The sequence below is a fragment of the Poromitra crassiceps genome (assembly GCF_964638095.1).
Source record: "Poromitra crassiceps genome assembly, chromosome: 7".
NCBI classification, from domain to species: Eukaryota; Metazoa; Chordata; class Actinopteri; order Beryciformes; family Melamphaidae; genus Poromitra; species Poromitra crassiceps.
The window spans coordinates 56,306,552-56,325,954 of NC_139628.1; the positions used below are offsets into that span (position 1 = coordinate 56,306,552).

The 19,403-nt window shown below is 44.3% G+C and overlaps 1 protein-coding gene across 1 annotated transcript in view; it reads right to left on the minus strand.

Moving 5' to 3' along the window:
* Positions 1 to 19,403, minus strand: part of svep1 (sushi, von Willebrand factor type A, EGF and pentraxin domain containing 1) — a gene marked incomplete at its 5' end in the record, with an annotated part of 271,175 nt that overhangs the window by 15,060 nt on the left and 236,712 nt on the right. The window contains 7 exons of the mRNA XM_083640220.1: positions 6,474 to 6,569; positions 9,103 to 9,198; positions 10,642 to 10,812; positions 14,782 to 14,964; positions 16,085 to 16,261; positions 16,396 to 16,569; positions 17,564 to 17,627. Of these exons, the coding sequence (XP_083496346.1) occupies positions 6,474 to 6,569; positions 9,103 to 9,198; positions 10,642 to 10,812; positions 14,782 to 14,964; positions 16,085 to 16,261; positions 16,396 to 16,569; positions 17,564 to 17,627 (961 nt within the window). The remainder of the gene's footprint in view (positions 1 to 6,473; positions 6,570 to 9,102; positions 9,199 to 10,641; positions 10,813 to 14,781; positions 14,965 to 16,084; positions 16,262 to 16,395; positions 16,570 to 17,563; positions 17,628 to 19,403) is intronic.

Sequence of the window (19,403 nt, forward strand, 5' to 3'; positions counted from 1 at the left end):
CATGTTCCAACCTCACTTGGCAACAAGCGATGGCGCTTCAATGTAACCTTGTTACAAGATAAGGTCTTTTTGAACCAACTTATAAAAGATATTACAGATTTTTTACAAATGAATGCCCAACCTGGGATTGATCCACAGATTCTCTGGGAGGTCACTAAAGCTGCAATAAGAGGCATCTGCACCTCCTACTCCTCTTATATGAATAAGGAGCGTAAACGCAGATATGTTTATCTTGACAATGAAATTCTTCGCCTGGACTCCTTGCAGAAAATACATTTCTGTAATGATAGGCAATCTGAAATTTCAAGACTGAAAATTGATTATAAAACGTTATTACACTCTAGGGCTGAATTTTTGCATCGTAAGTCCCGCCAAGTTCATTATGAAAATGCAGAAAGGCCATCTAGACTTTTGGCATTGAGATTAAAGCAGTCTGAGCAGCTGGCATCTATTGACGCCATTCGCAATCACAATGGTGAACTTTGTACTTCACCTTCACAAATAAATGATACATTTACTGCCTTCTATTCTAAATTGTATACATCAGAGTCCTCCTCTGATTTATCTGCTATAACATCCTTCCTCAGTGGCTTAACTCTTCCTTCTCTCTCTGCTCAGCAAGCTGTAGATCTGGACTCTCCTCTTTCACTTGTTGAAGACTCAATGCCTAAGTCAAAATCGCCTGGTCTAGATGGCATCCCCCCGGAGCTGCTGTCAGTGCTCTGGGACTTGGTTGGTCCAGTCCTCTTAGACTCTTTAAATTATGCATTAGAAACCGGTTCGTTTCATCGAGACCAAAAAGCTGCACTCATTTCACTGCTTTTAAAGAAAGGGAAGGATCCTCTGGAATGTTCCAGCTATAGACCACTTTCTCTTTTGAATTGTGACTTTAAGCTTTTTGCAAAAGTACTGGCTCGAAGGCTGGACAAATATATTTCTTCTCTTGTCCATCATGACCAATCTGGCTTCATCAAAAGCCGTTTTGCAGCAGATAACATCAGACGTCTCTTACATATTATTGATTCTGCTGCAACTCAATCTCATTCCTGTGCTGTGCTTTCATTGGATGCTGAGAAGGCCTTTGATCGCGTGGAGTGGGACTTTCTCTGGGAAGTTTTGAAAAAGTTTGGTTTTGGAACTAACTTTGTCAGAATGGTCCGTACACTCTACCATGGTCCCACTGCACGTGTTCAAACAGGTCACCCGGGTGCGTCTGACTTCACATTGTTTAGGTCCACCAGACAAGGGTGCCCTTTGTCTCCCAGTCTTTTTGCCCTTTTTCTTGAACCTCTTGCTCAATTAATCAGACAGAACCATTTAATTTCTCCCATCATCATTAAAGACACATCACATCAAATTTCGCTATACGCTGACGATATTTTACTGTATCTTTCTGACATCTCAAATTCACTCCCCCATCTATTAAAAGTAATCAATGAATTTGGTATTCTTTCTGGCTATAAAATTAATTGGACCAAGACTGCTATTATGCCACTTAACTCTACAGCCAGACTAGAAAATGTACCTTTTCCACTTTCCTTTGATGCTAAAGGCTTCACCTATCTTGGTATTCAAATCCGACCTAGCCTTTCCCATGTTGTAAAAGAAAATTACGATGTGTCTTTAACTTCAATTAGGAATGACTTATTAAAATGGGCTTCCCTCCAGGGTAGTCTCTATGGAAGGATCAATATCATTAAAATGAATATTCTGCCACGTGTAAACTTCCTATTTTCAATGATACCACTACCCCCACCGCCAAATTTCTTCCAGGAACTTTATTCAGCCTGCAGGAAATTTATATGGAACGGCAAACCACCTAGAATTAGCATGTCTACTTTACAACGTCCCAAAAACGCTGGAGGTCTTGCCTTCCCTAACTTTAAGTTTTATTTTTGGGCATTTCAATTAAGAGCACTGAAGATTTGGCTTAACCCCAGTTCTGTCGTACCCTGGAGGTCTTTAGAGAATGCAATTGCATTCCCAATTAGAATCCAGGATTTACTTTTTAGTAATAAAAAACTTAGAACTATTTTGTCCCAGTCAGGGTCAATCATTCACAACAGTGTTCATATATGGTATCAAATAAATAAATTTCTTTCAATTACATGTAACTTACATGATCTGTCTCCTCTTTGGAATAATCATTTTCTATTGACCGGGACTGGGCCTTTTGTTTTTCATCCTTGGTCTGATTTGGGTATATTTAATCTGAGTGATATTTATGATCGGAATGGCCTCTGCTCTTTCCAAGATCTGAAGGACAGGTATTCCTTCCCTGGATCTTCTTGGTTTCTTTATATCAAATTCCGCACTGCTTTAAAAACATATGGAGTCCCTTGGGACTCTCAACTCTGTTCTCACCCACTGGCCCACCTGCTCCTCCGTACAAGATTACATAATATAGTCTCCCAAATTTATAAAAAATTATCCTCCCATAATCTCAGTTGCCTCCCTTTAATGAACAAATGGGAAGAGGATTTCCGTGGTTGTGGCCTTGATGCTGACTGGGATTGGCATGAAATATGGAACAACATATTCTCATCGTCAAAAAATCTTGCCCACCAAGCAATTCATTATAAATTTGCTCACAGAATTTACTTTACACCTGATCGCAGATATAAGTTAAACATCATTAGTAGTGATCTATGTGATAAATGCTGTGTCTCTGCTGTAGGTAATATTTCTCATATGTTTTGGTTTTGTGAACCGGTTGGGAAACTATGGACATTTGTGGCTGAACTGTTGGGGAACTTTTTTTCAAACTCTCTACCTTTGTGCCCAGCCCTGTTTTTGTTTGCTTATAATCCTAATTTAGTTCTAACTTACCAGGACAAAAGAATACTATTGGCAGCCTCAACAGCTGCGAAAAAAACTATAATTAAGAGCTGGTTTGAAGAAAATCTTCCATTAAGGAGGATTTGGCTTACCTTCTTTATTGAGATATTACAACTCGAGCTATCTACTTCTAAGGTTAATAATGCTCGCAGCAATACAATTGACAATTGGACCCGTGCTATTACTTACTTCAGTACTCTAAATTAACTATATGCTTACATATTCTAAACAAGTTTGGCATACCTTGTTTATTTTTTTTATTTTTTTTTATTATTTTCTTTGTTGTTTTGTTTTGTCTGCTGCTGTTATGTCGAATTGTGCTCTATTGTTAGTTGCTGTCTGTGTTCCTTTTTGCTGTACTGTAATTTATCTGTTTCTGTATTTGTATGTATTTGATTCTGTTTCTTGTCACCAACATGAAATCAAACTCAATAAATAATTGTTCAAAAAAAAAAAAGAAAAGGACTGGTAATCAAAGTTTATTATACCAACATTTATATTTTTCACTGACGGGGAGCTGCCACTGCCCATCAGTATTGAGCATGTCAATGAAAGAAGTACACACATTATTTACTTAACCCATTGATACCTGATGCAGCATTTGCATGTATATCCCTCATTTGTGTGTGTATCCCTTTAAGACCGCAAACCGCGTATGACCGCGGTCTTAAAGGGATACACACACAAATGCTGCATCAGGTATCAATGGGTTAAGTAGAAGTATAGTTACTTGTGTAAATAAAGACTCTGGTAAAAGTAGAAGTACTGATTCAACTTGTTTAATCAAGTAAAAGTAAAACATTACAGGCTCTGAAATGTAATCAAGTATAAAAGTAAAAAGTATTTCTCCCGGCTGTTTCTGTGCAAAGCTAACTGAACCTCACGTCATTTAAGACAAACAGAATTTCTGGGCTGAGGACTCTGGAGACGATGAACTGAGCACACACAGACACACTCCAATTAACGCTCTCCAAGTAGTAGGATTGGCTACAGGTGGTGTATGCTGATGGTATATAATCTCTGCTCCTGGATTTGTTTGAAACAGTCACTGAAGAACTAAATCTAGGAAATTAAATGAAATAAACTGACTCCCTTCAAGCTTCAAGTCAGTTTTTGTGGAGCACAAAGTCCTTCATCACTTGTGTTAGTGGTAGGGAGTGCACTTGGTTCAGGCGATGTGTGCCCAGCACTTGGCGGATCTGGATCCGACACACGTGGGCCAGACTGAGAGGACATCTCTTGGCCTCCAGAAAGACCCTGAGAGCCTCAGGATCCGCCCTCTCCTCCAGCTGTGCCTGCTCTGTGGTCACCAGGGCCGGGTCAGCACCGTGGTCCAGTAGCAGCTGGACGACGGCCTTGTTGCACCTGTTATTCAGCACCACCTGCAGCAGGCAAGAAGCCACGTCACGGGTCAGAACGCCAGCAGCCTGGAGCAGCAGGTGGAAGCAGTCCAGGTGGTTGCGTTCAGCACTGCGGTAGAGAGGGGTGTATGAGCCGTATATGCTTCTGTTAGGGTCGGCCCCGGCTTCCAGGAGGATCCGGACACAGTCCAGGTGACCGTTGTACACAGTCCTGTAGAGAGGTGTCTGGTTATACCCACCAGCTAGGTCTACCTGTGCTCCCTGTGTGATCAGGTAGTCCACACAGGCAGCATGACCCCTCCAGGCTGCGAGCCCCAGAGGGGTCCTCCACCCCCCATAAAGATAACGCTCATTGATCAGCCTTCTGAAGTGGTCTTCCTGCAGCAGGCTCCTCAGTGTGTCCAGGTCTCCTGCCCAGACGGCATCATAGAGCTGCCTGTGCTCTGCTCGAACAGCCATTCCTTCAGATGTGTCACTGTACCACACTGACTTGTAGCTGTGTCTCAAACAGAAGGCAGTGTTGCCAGGTAGGAAATGTTGAATTATCGTACCTGAGGGTCAAAATGATCTTGTGGGAGGAAAATATCATACGCGAGCAGCGGCTTCTTCTTCTTATGGCTTTTCTTGCATCCTCCACCACTTATATAGCTTCAGCCAGGTACGATTTATGACATCACAATTGCTGGAATGACATCACTGATGACATCACAATTGCTGGAATGACATCACTGATGACATCACAATTGCTTGAGTGACATCACTGTTGACATTGCTTGAGTGACATCACTGATGACATCACAATTGCTCGAGTGACATCACTGATGACATCACAATCCCTGATTTATGACATCACTGATGATCATCAGTATATAAATGGGAGCTCGGGCTCTGTCTGTCCCACTAATGACATCATCAGTGATGTCATAAATTCACTCACACACACGAGGCTATTCACCTTATTCTTTGCCCATACAACAGTGGTTCCCAACCTTTTCGGTCTTATGTACCCATTGAGCTGTTCTGCCATTCCAAAGTACCCCCTCACTCATGTGTGTCGAGGATTTTCTGAAATTTGTTTTTTCATATTCAAATGTAGTAGTTCTTCCATTCAGATGACACCAGAAACTTTGCTCTATAGATTTAAAACAGGCCGCTGCTACAGCGATTTGATGGTGTACATCACCCAAATATGTCATATATTAATCAGATTAGTAATGCTGCATGTGCAATGTGCATCCCGGATATAGTTTGCTACAATAGTGTTGTTAGCTCAAATGCTAATGTTAAACAGTATGTGGATGGACAATGCTAACGCTATTAGCGCCATGTTCTGGGATGTACAGTAAAAATAAAAACACAGATTTGGGTGGTCTAACCTAACCTAACCAAAAACATCCGCCTTGTATTATTTATTTTTTTGACCCAGGGGCCACAGTGAGCGGGCCCGGGGGGCCGCATGTGGCCCGCGGGCCTCCAGTTGCCCATCCCTGACCTAGAGTCTAGACAGACATTGCTACAGCAACAGAGTGATGCATTAGTGCGCTGACAGACAGATGGCTAAAGTGTCTTTGTATTCACTCACTGTCTCCTCCTTTGTGCCATCAATGATTGTAAAACCCTCAATAGAGCTGTCATGGACCAATCAAAACCCTCAATAGAGCTGTCATGGACCAATCAACTCAGGATCTTTATGAAACAATAGAGCTGTCATGGACCAATCAACTCAGGATCTTTATGAAACAATAGAGCTGTCATGGACCAATCAACTCAGGATCTTTATGAAACAGCTGTCATGGACCAATCAACTCAAGATCTTTATGAAACAGAGCTGTCATGGACCAATCAACTCAAGATCTTTATGAAACAGGGAGTTGGCAGTTTTCTGTATGTATGGCTCGTTTCAGGGTGTAAGTGATGATAAGTTAGTGTGCTCGGTTTCTTTTAGATAGAACTCAAAGGAGACTGCCACTCCCACAGAGCTACTGTATATACTCATGGGAAAAAAAACACAGCAGCCCAGTATGCATATAGATATCTACAGGATACACTTGACCCATTGATACCTGATGCAGCATTTGTGTGTGTATTCCTTTAAGACCGCGAACCGCGTTAACGCGGTTCGCGGTCTTAAAGGGATACGCACACAAATGAGGGATATACACGCAAATGCTGCATCAGGTATCAATGGGTTAAGTACGACACTGCAGCAAGCGAGATTATGCGACAGGCAGACAGCATGTACACACACACACACACACACACACACACACTCACCACTGTGACAGCGTGTACCCGTCCACCCTGTAGGACAGTGGCAGTGGTACGGTGCCACACAGCGGCCTCCGTTCAGACACGGCAGGATGCAGATCGCTGTTATCAGGGAGGAGAAATGAGAGAGAGACATAAACGACAAGTCACCCCACGTCATCACCTCTCTCTGTCTCTGTCTCTGTCTCTCCCTCTCTCTCTGTCTCTGTCTCTGTCTCTCTCTCTCTCTCTGTCTCTCTGTCTCTCTCTCTCTCTGTCTCTCTCTCTCTCTGTCTCTGTATCTCTCCCTCTCTCTCTCTGTCTCTCTGTGTCTCTCTCTCTCTCTCTGTCTCTCTCTCTGTCTCTGTCTCTCTGTCTCTCTCTCTCTCTGTCTCTCTCTCTCTTTGTCTCTGTCTCTCTCTCTCTCTGTCTCTCTTTCTCACTCTCCCTCTCTCTGTCTCTCTCTCTCTCCCCGTCTCTCTCTCTGTCTCTGTCTCTCTCTCTCTCTCTCTCTCTGTCTCTCTCTCTCTCTCTCTCTCTCTCTCTCTTTGTCTCTGTCTCTCTCTCTCTCTGTCTCTCTTTCTCCCTCTCCCTCTCTCTGTCTCTCTCTCTCTCCGTCTCTCTCTCTGTCTCTGTCTCTCTCTGTCTCTCTCTCTCATTTGATTCAGTGTAATAATCAAACCTTTGTGCTTTATGGCCTGAGATAATCCATCTGAAGTATCTAAGCCGATCCAGTGGCTTATGGTTATTGACGGATCTGCACTGACTGCACTTGAACTTTGCTGAAGTTTGAGTAGGAGACACAAAGTCTTAAGCTGTGTTCACACCGAGATATTTATTTTTCTCTCTGTCGCTTGATTCAACCCTTTGGAATCGCTCTGTCGCTGTGTTTAAATCGCTCATCAACAGGCACAAGAATTGACGGACATCTGGGGGCTATAACGTTACGCAATTTCATGATATTTGTCCACTACGAGCCCCCGTCATTGTTTACAAGCTAAAGCCTATCAGCGTGCTCTTAATGCGAGCTCCATACCGGTAGGACAGACTTCACTTCATGTCAGCTGTCAGCCTGTCAATGCGGTTTGTTGCCACACAATAAACCAGCGGTTTGTTCCAAGCCAGTGTAATCCTTGACTCGCTCTCACACGGCAGCCAATCAGCGTTGATGCCAGCGTATTTTCACTCGAGTTGGGATATTTCATCTTGAGCGACGAGCGTATTTTCTCCCCATCGCTCTGTCTCTGTCGCTCGGACGCCCAGCGATTTTTCTCCCGGGCGAATATACGCTCAATCGCTCGTTTGCATTGACTTTGTATGTAAACTCGACCCCAGCGAAAAACTTGAATAGGTCGGTGTGAACGCAGCTTTAGCCTGGTAAAACTCCTGATCATGTGACCTCACATTCTGTTTGGCTGCATGGCTCAGTCACAACTTCCACCCGCCCACAGCCATTTCCTGTCATTAGAATGTTATCGGTCAATCCCTCTCCCCCCTCTCTCTCTCTCTCTCTCTCTCCTTCCCTCCCCCTCTCTCTCTCCTTCCCCCCCCTCTCTCTCTCCTTCCCTCCCCCCTCTCTCTCTCCTTCCCCCCCCTCTCTCTCTCCTTCCCTCACCTCTCTCTCTCCTTCCCTCCCCCCTCTCTCTCTCCTTCCCTCCCCCTCTCTCTCTCCTTCCCCCCCCCCCCTCTCTCTCCTTCCCTCCCCCTCTTCCCAGGGCCGGTTCCAGAACCAGATGACTAAGGGTGCATCCAAGATAGGAAGGGGTGCAGATGCCCGGCCGAAGGCCGGGCCCACTCGGGTGGCCGGCCGAAGGCCGGCCGCCCGAAAAATTTGACATGTTATTTTACTAAAAATAATGCATTTGACCATCATTTCAAGTAGAATGATACCACCCAAGCAAGAATATTTCAAGTGTTTCAAGTGCTTTACTGAAATATTTGGACCATATAATGATAATACAATTATCTCAACCTTAAAAGGTTACATATAGGTGCCAAAAAGCCATAAAATCACATCAAAGAACAAAGAAAAACAACAACGATAATTCAAGTTTAAACAGTAAGTGTGCAGCTGTAGCATTTATTTAAAAAAAAAAAAAAAAAAAAAAATTTTTTTTTTTTTTTTTTTTTTTTTACTTTTCAACTGAGCATGCAGACAATTAAAATAAGGGTGCAATGCATGCTTTTGCACCCCCGTAGAACCGGGCCTGCCTCTTCCTCTCCTTCCCTCACCTCTCTCTCCTTCCCTCCCCCCCTCTCTCTCTCCTTCCCTCCCCCCCTCTCTCTCTCCTTCCCTCCCCCCCCTCTCTCTCCTTCCCTCCCCCCTCTGTCTCTCTCTCCTTCCCTCCCCCCTCTCTCTCTCTCTCTCCTTCCCTCCCCCCTCTCTCTCTCTCTCTCTATGGAGTAAAACAAACACCACCAACTCAAACCATTATCCCTCCCCCCTTTGTGCTATTGTCCTCTAAATTCTGCTGAGCAGCTGTTTGGATTCATCACTAACTTAACTTGTTGGCATTAATTTGACTACATTTCACTTCTGGGTGTCATGTAGTTGTTGTGTGTTGTGTTTTTTAAATGTCATGTAGTTGCGTGTTGTGTTTTAAATGTAGTTGTGTGTTGTGTTTTTGAAATGGTATTTGACAGTCTAAATACTTACGCTCCTCACAAAGTCGGCCCATCCAGCCCTCCGGGCACGAGCATGTGTTGGGCCGCTGACACACCCCTCCATTCTGGCAGTGCAGCCAACACACCGCTGAGGGAGAGGACACACACACACACACACACACACACACACACACACACACACACACACGCACACACACACCAAATTCAGATGAGAAGAGTGCTGCTGGTAGGGATATCCACAATTTGTTTTACACACCGAACTTGACTATGGTACAAATGAATGAACACCAGAGGGGCGAGCAAGAGTCTCAAAGTGTTCCATCCATTTCCAGAGCAGTGAGAGAAGAGACAGTTTGCAGCAGCTCCATGCAGTGACATCATGCAGTGACATCATGCTCTCAGCATAAAGACAGCATTCACACAGGAGATGACGTTCCTTCACAGGAACATCTACGTCCAACATATTGTCCCACAGAAATTCCCTTGACACAGACATCCCTGTGTGTTTGTGTGTGAGTGTGTGTGTGTGTGTGTGTGTGTGTGTGTGTGTGTGTGTGTGTGAGTGAGTGTGTGTTTGTGTGCGTGTGTGTGTGTGTGTGTGTGTGTGTGTGGGGAGCGTGCACTGTTGATGAGATGATTCAACATCATAAGTGAACCATGTGAGTGACCATTTGATTTTCATGACGCATGCGGCCATTTTTATTGATGTATTTATTTGAGGAGAAACCTCTGCCAGTCAGGGTGGAAGCTTGAGGAGATGGCTCTCAACCACTGTCATTGGCTCATTAATGTTAATCAATTAATTAATTCAGGTTAATTCAGGAAAGAAAAACTTCACCCTCAGATACTCTTACACTATTAGATATCAATGTGTGATGTTCAATGCCTTCCAGGAGTTCTTTCCAGATGAAGTGTCATTTACTTCAACACCTCACCCTGCCCTGTTCAATTCAGTTAGTGATTTCTCGGATCTCCCAAAGAAGGGAGTCAATTCAATCAAAGTTGGGCGACTGACTGTAGCTCGCTAGGCTAGGGAACTAGTTTATCAACATCATTCTAGACCCGTCTATGAACTCGGCCACAGCAGGTCTTATGGCTGCATTGCATTCTGGTCTATTGAGTCCGCTGTCGGTAGAGGAACTGGCATCTCCTCTACGATGGATTGCAGTTAGATGGCAGCACACAGTAGGAGGCAAGAAGCTGTCCTTCTACACTGCCTAACTGGACTACCTAAACTGGACTACCTTCACCGTTAAGTCATGACATGCCCAACCTGGCCCACATTCATCCTACTTCCAGATACACGTGTGGCTGGTGTAAAAGCAGCAGGTGGAGGATGTGGGAGGAAACATCTTGCAGAAAGCAGGCAGAGAGAGGTGGACCTCCTCCAGAGAACATGGCATCCAGAGGGGAGAAGCAGAAGCAGTCCAGCTTTTATTGCCGTGTAGCAGCAGCAGCAGAGAAGTACTGAAGAGCATGACAGTGTCAGGAGGAGATAGGACAGTCTGGTGAAGGAAGGAGGTCCCGGGACAGTCCCTTCTCTAAAGCACAGAGGTCAGGTTCTCTCTACCTCTGCACGTGGGAGGCGGCGTCCAGGTGGCGTTCTCCAGACACCTGCTCCTGCCGACGCCTTCCATGGCGTAGCCGCCAAAGCACGAGTATGCCGCCACGTCCCCGAACTGGAAGACCGCCCCCCGCACCACCCCGTGGACCACGTGGAGAGGAGGGCCACAGGACACCCCTGCACAACAGCCCAAATGGATTGACCCGAGTGTTACTCGTTGCACCTCATTTCTGTCTACATGTGTGTGTGTGACTCAATATGCTGCTGCTGCTGCATTTCAAACTCCTATTTGAGGGAAACCGCTTGAAACTCAACTGACTGAGCGACTTGACTCCTTATCGTCTGTGAAATAAGTGCATTTCATGCATAACATCTGAATGTGCAAAGGTGGTCCAAGTCCAACTGTGTGGCTTTGCTCCGTCTGCGTGAGTTCCCCCTCAGACCTAAGTGGAATTAAAAGGATTACCCTGTACACTACACACATGCATAGAGACGAAAAACAACATTAACATAGAAAAATGCAAACACGCCATAGCAACGTGGCTGCCATTGTGCCGCAGGTCCAGACCAACAAGAAAGATGAGATGAGGTGGGATGATGGGACAAAGGTTGCCATAGCAGCTTCAGAGGTTTAGCTTCATAATGAGTGCAGCATGCAGTGTTTGATGCAGCCATATTTGTTTTGATCAAATGAGTGAAGGATAGGAGGGATAAGAGAGAGAGAGAGAGAGAGAGAGAGAGAGAGAGAGAGAGAGAGAGAGAGAGAGAGAGATGGAAGAGTGCTTGAGCTGACAGACAGGTTACAGTGAGGAGGCATGCTAACGTAGAGTGGCACAAGACAGGAGGGGCATGCAGAGAGGTGTGCAATATCAAATACACACATTGATCTTTGCTTGAATATCATGACTGGTGAATTCAGACATGATTCACTAGAGCACTGCAGGAACGAGTCCTAACAGACATGATTCACTAGAGCACTGCAGGAACCAGTCCTAACAGACATGATTCACTAGAGCACTGCAGGAACCAGTCCTAACAGACATGATTCACTAGAGCACTGCAGGAACGAGTCCTAACAGCCAGAAGACATGATTCACTAGAGCACTGCAGGAACGAGTCCTAACAGCCAGAAGACATGATTCACTAGAGCACTGCAGGAACGAGTCCTAACAGCCAGAAGACATGATTCACTAGAGCACTGCAGGAACGAGTCCTAACAGCCAGAAGACATGATTCACTAGAGCACTGCAGGAACGAGTCCTAACAGCCAGAAGACATGATTCACTAGAGCACTGCAGGAACCAGTCCTAACACTAGAGCACTGCAGGAACCAGTCCTAACAGCCAGAAGACATGATTCACTAGAGCACTGCAGGAACCAGTCCTAACACTAGAGCACTGCAGGAACGAGTCCTAACACTAGAGCACTGCAGGAACGAGTCCTAACAGACACAAGTTAGTGGCTTCCTGGTTCCCTCGTCTGGAAGTCATGATCATTTCTGCATGGGGATTTTGGTTAGATGCCTGAAATAAGTTCTGTGGTGAACACAAGTTTATGAAACGCCGATCGTTGTGTTCAGCAAGATAATCTTCACGAATGAGGACCATTTTTATGATTTTTGCAGTGTTTTCTGAAAATCGTGATTTTTTTAAAAAGCGCATTTACGCTTAAAAATCATAAAATTACTTCAGGCATCAGGTTGTCCCACAGAAATATGTATATCATCCCTGCGGCATTCTACTTCCAGTGCTCAGTAGTAGTCCCTGTTTTTAGATCATTGAATTCCCAGGCAATGATTAACTGAATCACATGACCTGGATCTTGCAACAGCTACAGCTAATCAAGGTTAAGCAACACACGTATTGATTGGTTGTATCTTAGAAGCTGACACTGTCTAGCTCAGCAGGCATTTTGAACGGGCAAATGCACACAGACAATGTGTAAACACCTCCCATGGCTCCACGAACATACTTGCAATAATCAAAAGTCCCGTGTCCTACTGTCAGCAGAGATCATATTGATCAAACTGAACAGTCTCTATGTGCAAACCTCTATCTAATCTGTCGTGGCTACACCTTCTCAGCATTATCTACAACCAAGAAGGATCACAAGCAGGAAGGAATTCATGGTGACCTCCAAAAGGGGACAGGAAGTAAATAAGTTTGGGAAACATCATGTTATCGACCTCGATGATTTTTACTGATTCAAAGTAACAGTATTTTTACTGATTCAAAGTAACAGTATTTTTACTGATTCAAAGTAACAGTATTTTTACTGATTCAAAGTAACAGTATTTTTACTGATTCAAAGTAACAGTATTTCTAGTGAACTTCTTTAGCTTTCAGCAATGTTTTATACAATCCTTTCTACACAACTCCAATTCTGACTTGACTTGTATATTACACTTAGCAGCACTCTGAGTCAAATACAGTGACGCCTCATGGCTCAATAAGTTGCATTAGAACACGGCTCTCTTGAATACTCGATTCTGATTGGTCAATCAACAAGATTCACCGGTCATTATTTCCTCGACAACCGACCGCTGCTCTGCCACACCTGCATTAATCAGTTGGTAAGAGCATTTTGTCTGCAGACACTACTAATTAGGCCAACCAGTTGCAGCTGTGGTGTCTTGTGTGCCAATTACGAATGAAACCGCTTTGTCGTTGAAAACGCTATTAAAAATCTATTTGAATAATTATTTCTGTCAGATTACTGAAATAATTTAGTTGTAGGCCGTGTTCTAAGCGGGATAATGTATAGTGAGCCGGTGATTACTGGAAATAATGACCTTCAGGTGAATGATTAAGCCCTCCGCTGCGCGTCGGGCTCAATCATTCACCTGTCGGTCATTATTTCGCCAGTAATCACCGGCTCACTATCCATTATCCCTTACTTAGAACACGGCTCTCTTGAATACTCGATTCTGATTGGTCAATCAACAAGATTCACCGGTCATTATTTCTCGACAACCGACCGCTGCTCTGCTGCTGGTTATACTGATTAATCCAGCTGTGTCAACACTCACGACAATGATTAGGCACACCTGGATTAATCAGTTGATAAGAGCCTTTTGTCAGCAGACAGAGACGCAGAACTAATTAGGCCAACCAGTTGCAGCTGTGGTGTCTTGTGTGCCAATTACGAATGAAACCGCTTTGTCGTTGAAAACGCTATTAAAAAATCTATTTGAATAATTATTTTTGTCAGATTATTGAATGATTTAGTTGTAGGCCGTGTTCTAAGCGGGATAATGGATAGTGAGCCGGTGATTACTGGGAAATAATGAGCTTCAGGTGAATGATTAAGCCCTCCGCTGCGCGTCGGGCTCAATCATTCACCTGTCGGTCATTATTTCCCCAGTAATCACCGGCTCACTATACATTATCCCTTACATAACAACTGGAGTGTGATTGCAAAATAAAATATGATCCACCATTTCAAAAATGATACCTCTTACAAAAGGATAGTGTGGAGGTTACGAGTATGTTAAGACCTTTGCTGCCAAATAGTTATGTGTGTTATGTGTGCGTCTGACAATAGAATAATTGTGTGCTATATTGCTATAATATTGACTAATGGAATACAAGTAGTAGCGGTAGCAATTTCCCCCCCAGAATGGATATGTTTTGAATGAAACCGGTCAACTGTAAAGAGAAGACTTACTCTCACACACACAGAGCTGATGGGGCTCCAGGTAACTGTAAAGAGAAGACTTACTCTCACACACACAGAGCTGATGAGGCTCCAGGTAACTGTAAAGAGAAGACTTACTCTCACACAGAGCTGATGAGGCTCCAGGTAACTGTAAAGAGAAGACTTACTCTCACACACAGAGCTGATGAGGCTCCAGGTAACTGTAAAGAGAAGACTCCCTCTCTCACACACAGAGCTGATGAGGCTCCAGGTAACTGTAAAGAGAAGACTCACTCTCACACACACAGAGCTGATGGGGCTCCAGGTAACTGTAAAGAGAAGACTTACTCTCACACACACAGAGCTGATGAGGCTCCAGGTAACTGTAAAGAGAAGACTCACTCTCTCACACACAGAGCTGATGAGGCTCCAGGTGACTGTAAAGAGAAGACTTACTCTCACACACACAGAGCTGATGAGGCTCCAGGTAACTGTAAAGAGAAGACTTACTCTCACACACAGAGCCGATGGGGCTCCAGGTCTGGTCTGGCCTGCAGGTGATGGTGCCGCCTCCTTTAGCCTGCTGGCCCTTGGGACAGGTGACAGAGACGGACTGGCCCACATGGAACTCCTGCTGGGAACCGTTCCCCCTGCTGCCCTCCTTCCAGCCAGGGGGCGCTGTGCAAGACTTAGCTGTGGGCGATATATAAATGACCGAATACTATTTGGACACACGGTAATGTATTCTTCTCTTTGTGCGCGTATTAATATATATATATATATATAATATATAATATATATATATATTATATTATATATAAATGTGTGAAGGAGTAAAGCCTGTATCTAATAGTTTCCTGTTTGGTTCCATATTTCACTGAAAACGTTTTTCACATGAAAGCCGCCCTGGTGATGTGTTCCTGTTACCATGGAAAACTGTTAGAAGGTGTTAACTACTAGATAGACACTTGTTACTGAAGGTGTTAACTACTAGATAGACACTTGTTACTGATAGGAAAAGGTGCTAGCCAGCCACTTCCTGTAAGCAGGAAGGCTTCATCATGAGCTATCTGGTGAAACAGATCAAACTCAGTAATGTTGCAAAGAATTTCAAGCTTTTTTGTCTTTAATTTTTTTTTTTGCTTGCCCTGGCATTTGTGGTATCAGCGTTGCAAACTTTGGCAGAGTGTACACAAGAAAATGACAAACGAACGTCTCCATTCTAAAACCCCATTCACTTTAACCCCTGAAGATCCAACATGCTGCTTCACTTTAACCCCTGAAGATCCAACATGCTGCTTCACTTTAACCCCTGAAGATCCAACATGCTGCTTCACTTTAACCCCTGAAGATCCAACATGCTACTTCACTTTAACCCCTGAAGATCCAACATGCTGCTTCACTTTAACCCCTGAAGATCCAACATGCTGCTTCACTTTAACCCCTGAAGATCCAACATGCTGCTTCACTTTAACCCCTGAAGATCCAACATGCTGCTTCACTTTAACCCCTGAAGATCCAACATGCTACTTCACTTTAACCCCTGAAGATCCAACATGCTACTTCACTTTAACCCCTGAAGATCCAACATGCTGCTTCACTTTAACCCCTGAAGATCCAACATGCTACTTCCGGACTCATTCCTGCTGTGCTCTATTGTATATGAATGTGTTTCTGTGTGTGTGTGTGTGTGTGTGTGTGTGTGTGTGTGCGTGTGCGTGCGTGTGTGTGTGTGCGTGTGCGTGTGCGTGTGTGTGTGTGTGCGTGTGTGTGTGTGTGTGTGTGTGTGTGCGCGCACGGCAGAGTTTCTTACGTTGGCAGGTGGGGAATGGGGAGGTCCAGGTGTTACCCCCCATACACACCACCAGAGGATCCCCCAGCAGGGTGTAGCCTTTATCACACTGGAACTCGACAGCGCGCCCGGTGTTCAGGCTGTGCTCCTGCACCTTACCATGCAACACCTGCTTAGGGCTGTCGCACCCCTGGGCCACTGGATGAGACAGGGAGGGGAGAGAGAGAGTGTGAGTGAGTGACCAAACTTGATCAACTTTATGTACATAAATGTATATAAAGATGTCACAGATGACTGCGTTAAACACATTGTTTACTGTAGGTCCTCCATACCTTCACATGAAGGTGCTGGCAGGCTCCATGTGCCATTGGCCAGACAGAAGAGGGTCTTTGGACCGAGCAGCTGCAGGCCTGGGCTGCACGCGTAGCTGGCGTTGTTTAGGTAGGTCTCTCCTGTGGTCTGGACCAGTGCATGTTTCACTGAGGGAGGAGGACCACAGGACTGTGCTGGGGAGACAACAACAGACACGCAGAGCAGTGTACAGGAGGCTTCACTGGCTTGGGGTGTGGTGTGGTTGATGGGTGTTGTAGGGGGAAATGTGTGTGAGCTTATGAGGAACTCTCTGGACTCAAACTCACTCAGTCTCACTTGCTGTCTTTATGTCACTACTGTTGTGCTAATAATCACTAGCCATCCCATTTTCCTCACAACTATGTACAGTACATCCATGTGGTTTTTAATATTTTTTTTCCTGCTGAATTTTGTCTTGTGAATTTTCATGTTGTCACATTGCCGTCTATGTGGGTATATCTGGACGGCACGGTGGCTCAGTGGTTAACACTGTTGCCTCACAGCAAGAAGGTCCCGGGTTCGAACCCCGGTCCGGCCCAGGTCCTTTCTGTGTGGAGTTTGCATGTTCTCCCCGTGTTCGTGTGGGTTTTCTCCGGGTGCTCCGGTTTCCTCCCACCATCAAAGAAAGACATGTATATTATGGTTAATACTCCTGTCAGTGCCCCTGAGCAAGGCACTGGCAAAAAGAACTGGAGTTGGTCCCCGGGCGCTGCACAGTGGCTGCCCACTGCTCCTATAGTTCTAGGAAGGTTCCTAGTAGAGGATGGGTCAAATGCAGAGGATGAATTTCCCCAAGGGGATAAATAAAGGATAACTTAACTTAACTATCTGTGCAATTGTTTGTGTGCTTATGCGTGCGTGTGTGTGTGTGTGTGTGTGTGTGCATTTTTGCTGTGAAGTGTACAGAGACCCCTTGGGGTGATGTTGCTCTATAAATAAATAAAAACGGACCTGAACTGACTGAACTTTATCGGCAAGAGATTTGAAAATACTTTTGCCAGCACATTTGGATTAAATATTGAAATTCTTACAGTTTCCCCTCCCTCTCTCTCATATACAGTAACACAAACAAACCTACCAACACACTCGGGCTGGGTTCCACTCCATGATTTCCCTCTCTCTCATATACAGTAACACAAACAAACCTACCAACACACTCGGGCTGGGTTCCACTCCATGTCTTGTCTCCCTGGCAGGTCTGGATAGAGTCTCCCTGTTGCAGAGAAAATATAATGTAAAGCCACAAGAACAGTACATGCCCCACGCACAGCAGTGTGTGGCGCTATACTGGTGGTAGTGATTATGAAGATATGATACAATTAAGATTCATCATTTTCTTTCTTGTTTCTCATTAATTGTGCAACAATGTAACCTAAACTGTGGTGAAAATCCACCTACTGTAGACAATATGCTGTATAGAGAGGCAAAGTGACCGCCTACTTCCTGCTTCAGCAGTGTACCAGAGATTTGAATCCGCCATTTATTTTCCAATAGACATTTTGTAAAATGCTTATAAAAAATAGTTTTACTTGTTCAAGCCAAACGGTTCAGATATATTTGGAATCGGGAGAGACCATAGAACATTTCACTCGGACCAAAACTTAAAAAAACTACTATCGAAAGAATATTTTCTTTAAATCCACCATTCTTTTACATTTTGGTCCGATTGAAATGTTATGTGATCTCTCCTGTTTCTAAATATACGTGAACCGTTTGGTTTGAAGAAGTAAAACATTTTCTATAAGCATTTTAGCAAATGTCTATGGGGAAATAAATGGCGGATGAAAATCTCTGGTACAGTGCTGAAGCAGGAAGTAGGCGGTCACTTTGCCTCTAATCTAATGAAAGAGGAAAGGGCATCAGTGGGTGCAGCAGGCATACAGTATCAGGTGCAGAGTGACTCAGCTCCTTCTTGTTTGTACTGTAACCACACACTGCCATTCACAGCTTTAGAGACACCATGTGACTTCCTGTAATCTGATTGTTGGTCACAGGCGTTTGCTATTAGCACACAGCACATAGGAGATGACAGCTAAGTGTATTTGATTTATGGTACTGTCTTGATGACATCTTTCACGGGTGATCAGGAGAGAGAAAGAAAAGTAGAAAATGAAAACGCATGATGCATCGCAACTTGACCAGTGTGTTACACAGTAAAGTGCTTTGCACAAAGTCATGTATTTTAATTGATGAGAACTTGTCTTTTAAATCTCATGTTGTTAAACTTGTTTCTAAGCTGAAACTTAAATTAGGTTTCTTTTTTAGAAATAAATCGTGTTCAAATCGTGAAACTGGACACGGTGTACCACTGTGCTTTGCGTTTTACGACTAACTGCAGCTATCGTGTACTGTGTGTGTGTGTGTGTGTGTGTGTGTGTGTGTGCGTGTGTGTGTGTGTGTGCGTGCGTGCGTGTACATCATTGCACTTTGTATGCTGTTGCAAATTGTCCATCTCTGTCTGTCCGTAGACTCTCTCACTGGCTGACTTTGATCTATAAATCTATTCTTGGGCTTCTTCCTACATATCTGTGTTTACACATGTGTAGAAACCTCAGCCATTATGGCCTGCGCTCTCAGGACATCATTCAGATGCAGGTCCCTAGAGTCACAACTGAACTGGGTAAAAAGGCTTTTAAATGTTCTGCCCCCTCTACCTGGAATGATGTGCAGAAGGACTTGAAATTATCTAATCTTATAACTCTGCAGGAATTCAGGTCAATTTTAAGAGACAGAGAAATGAGTTCTCTTGGCTCTTGTGATTGCCCTGCAGTGTAACCTCACTATTGTTTCCTGAGTGTGTGACTGACTGTATTTTATCTGTTTATTTTGTGTTTGTGTGTATTGATGTAACTGTCTTTATGCTGCGCTGCCGTTTTGGCCAGGTCGCTCTTGGAAAAGAGGTTTTAATCTCAATGAGTTTTTTTTACCTGGTTAAATAAAGGATATTGATTGATTTATATTGATTGTATGTTCTGCCATTATCCACCAT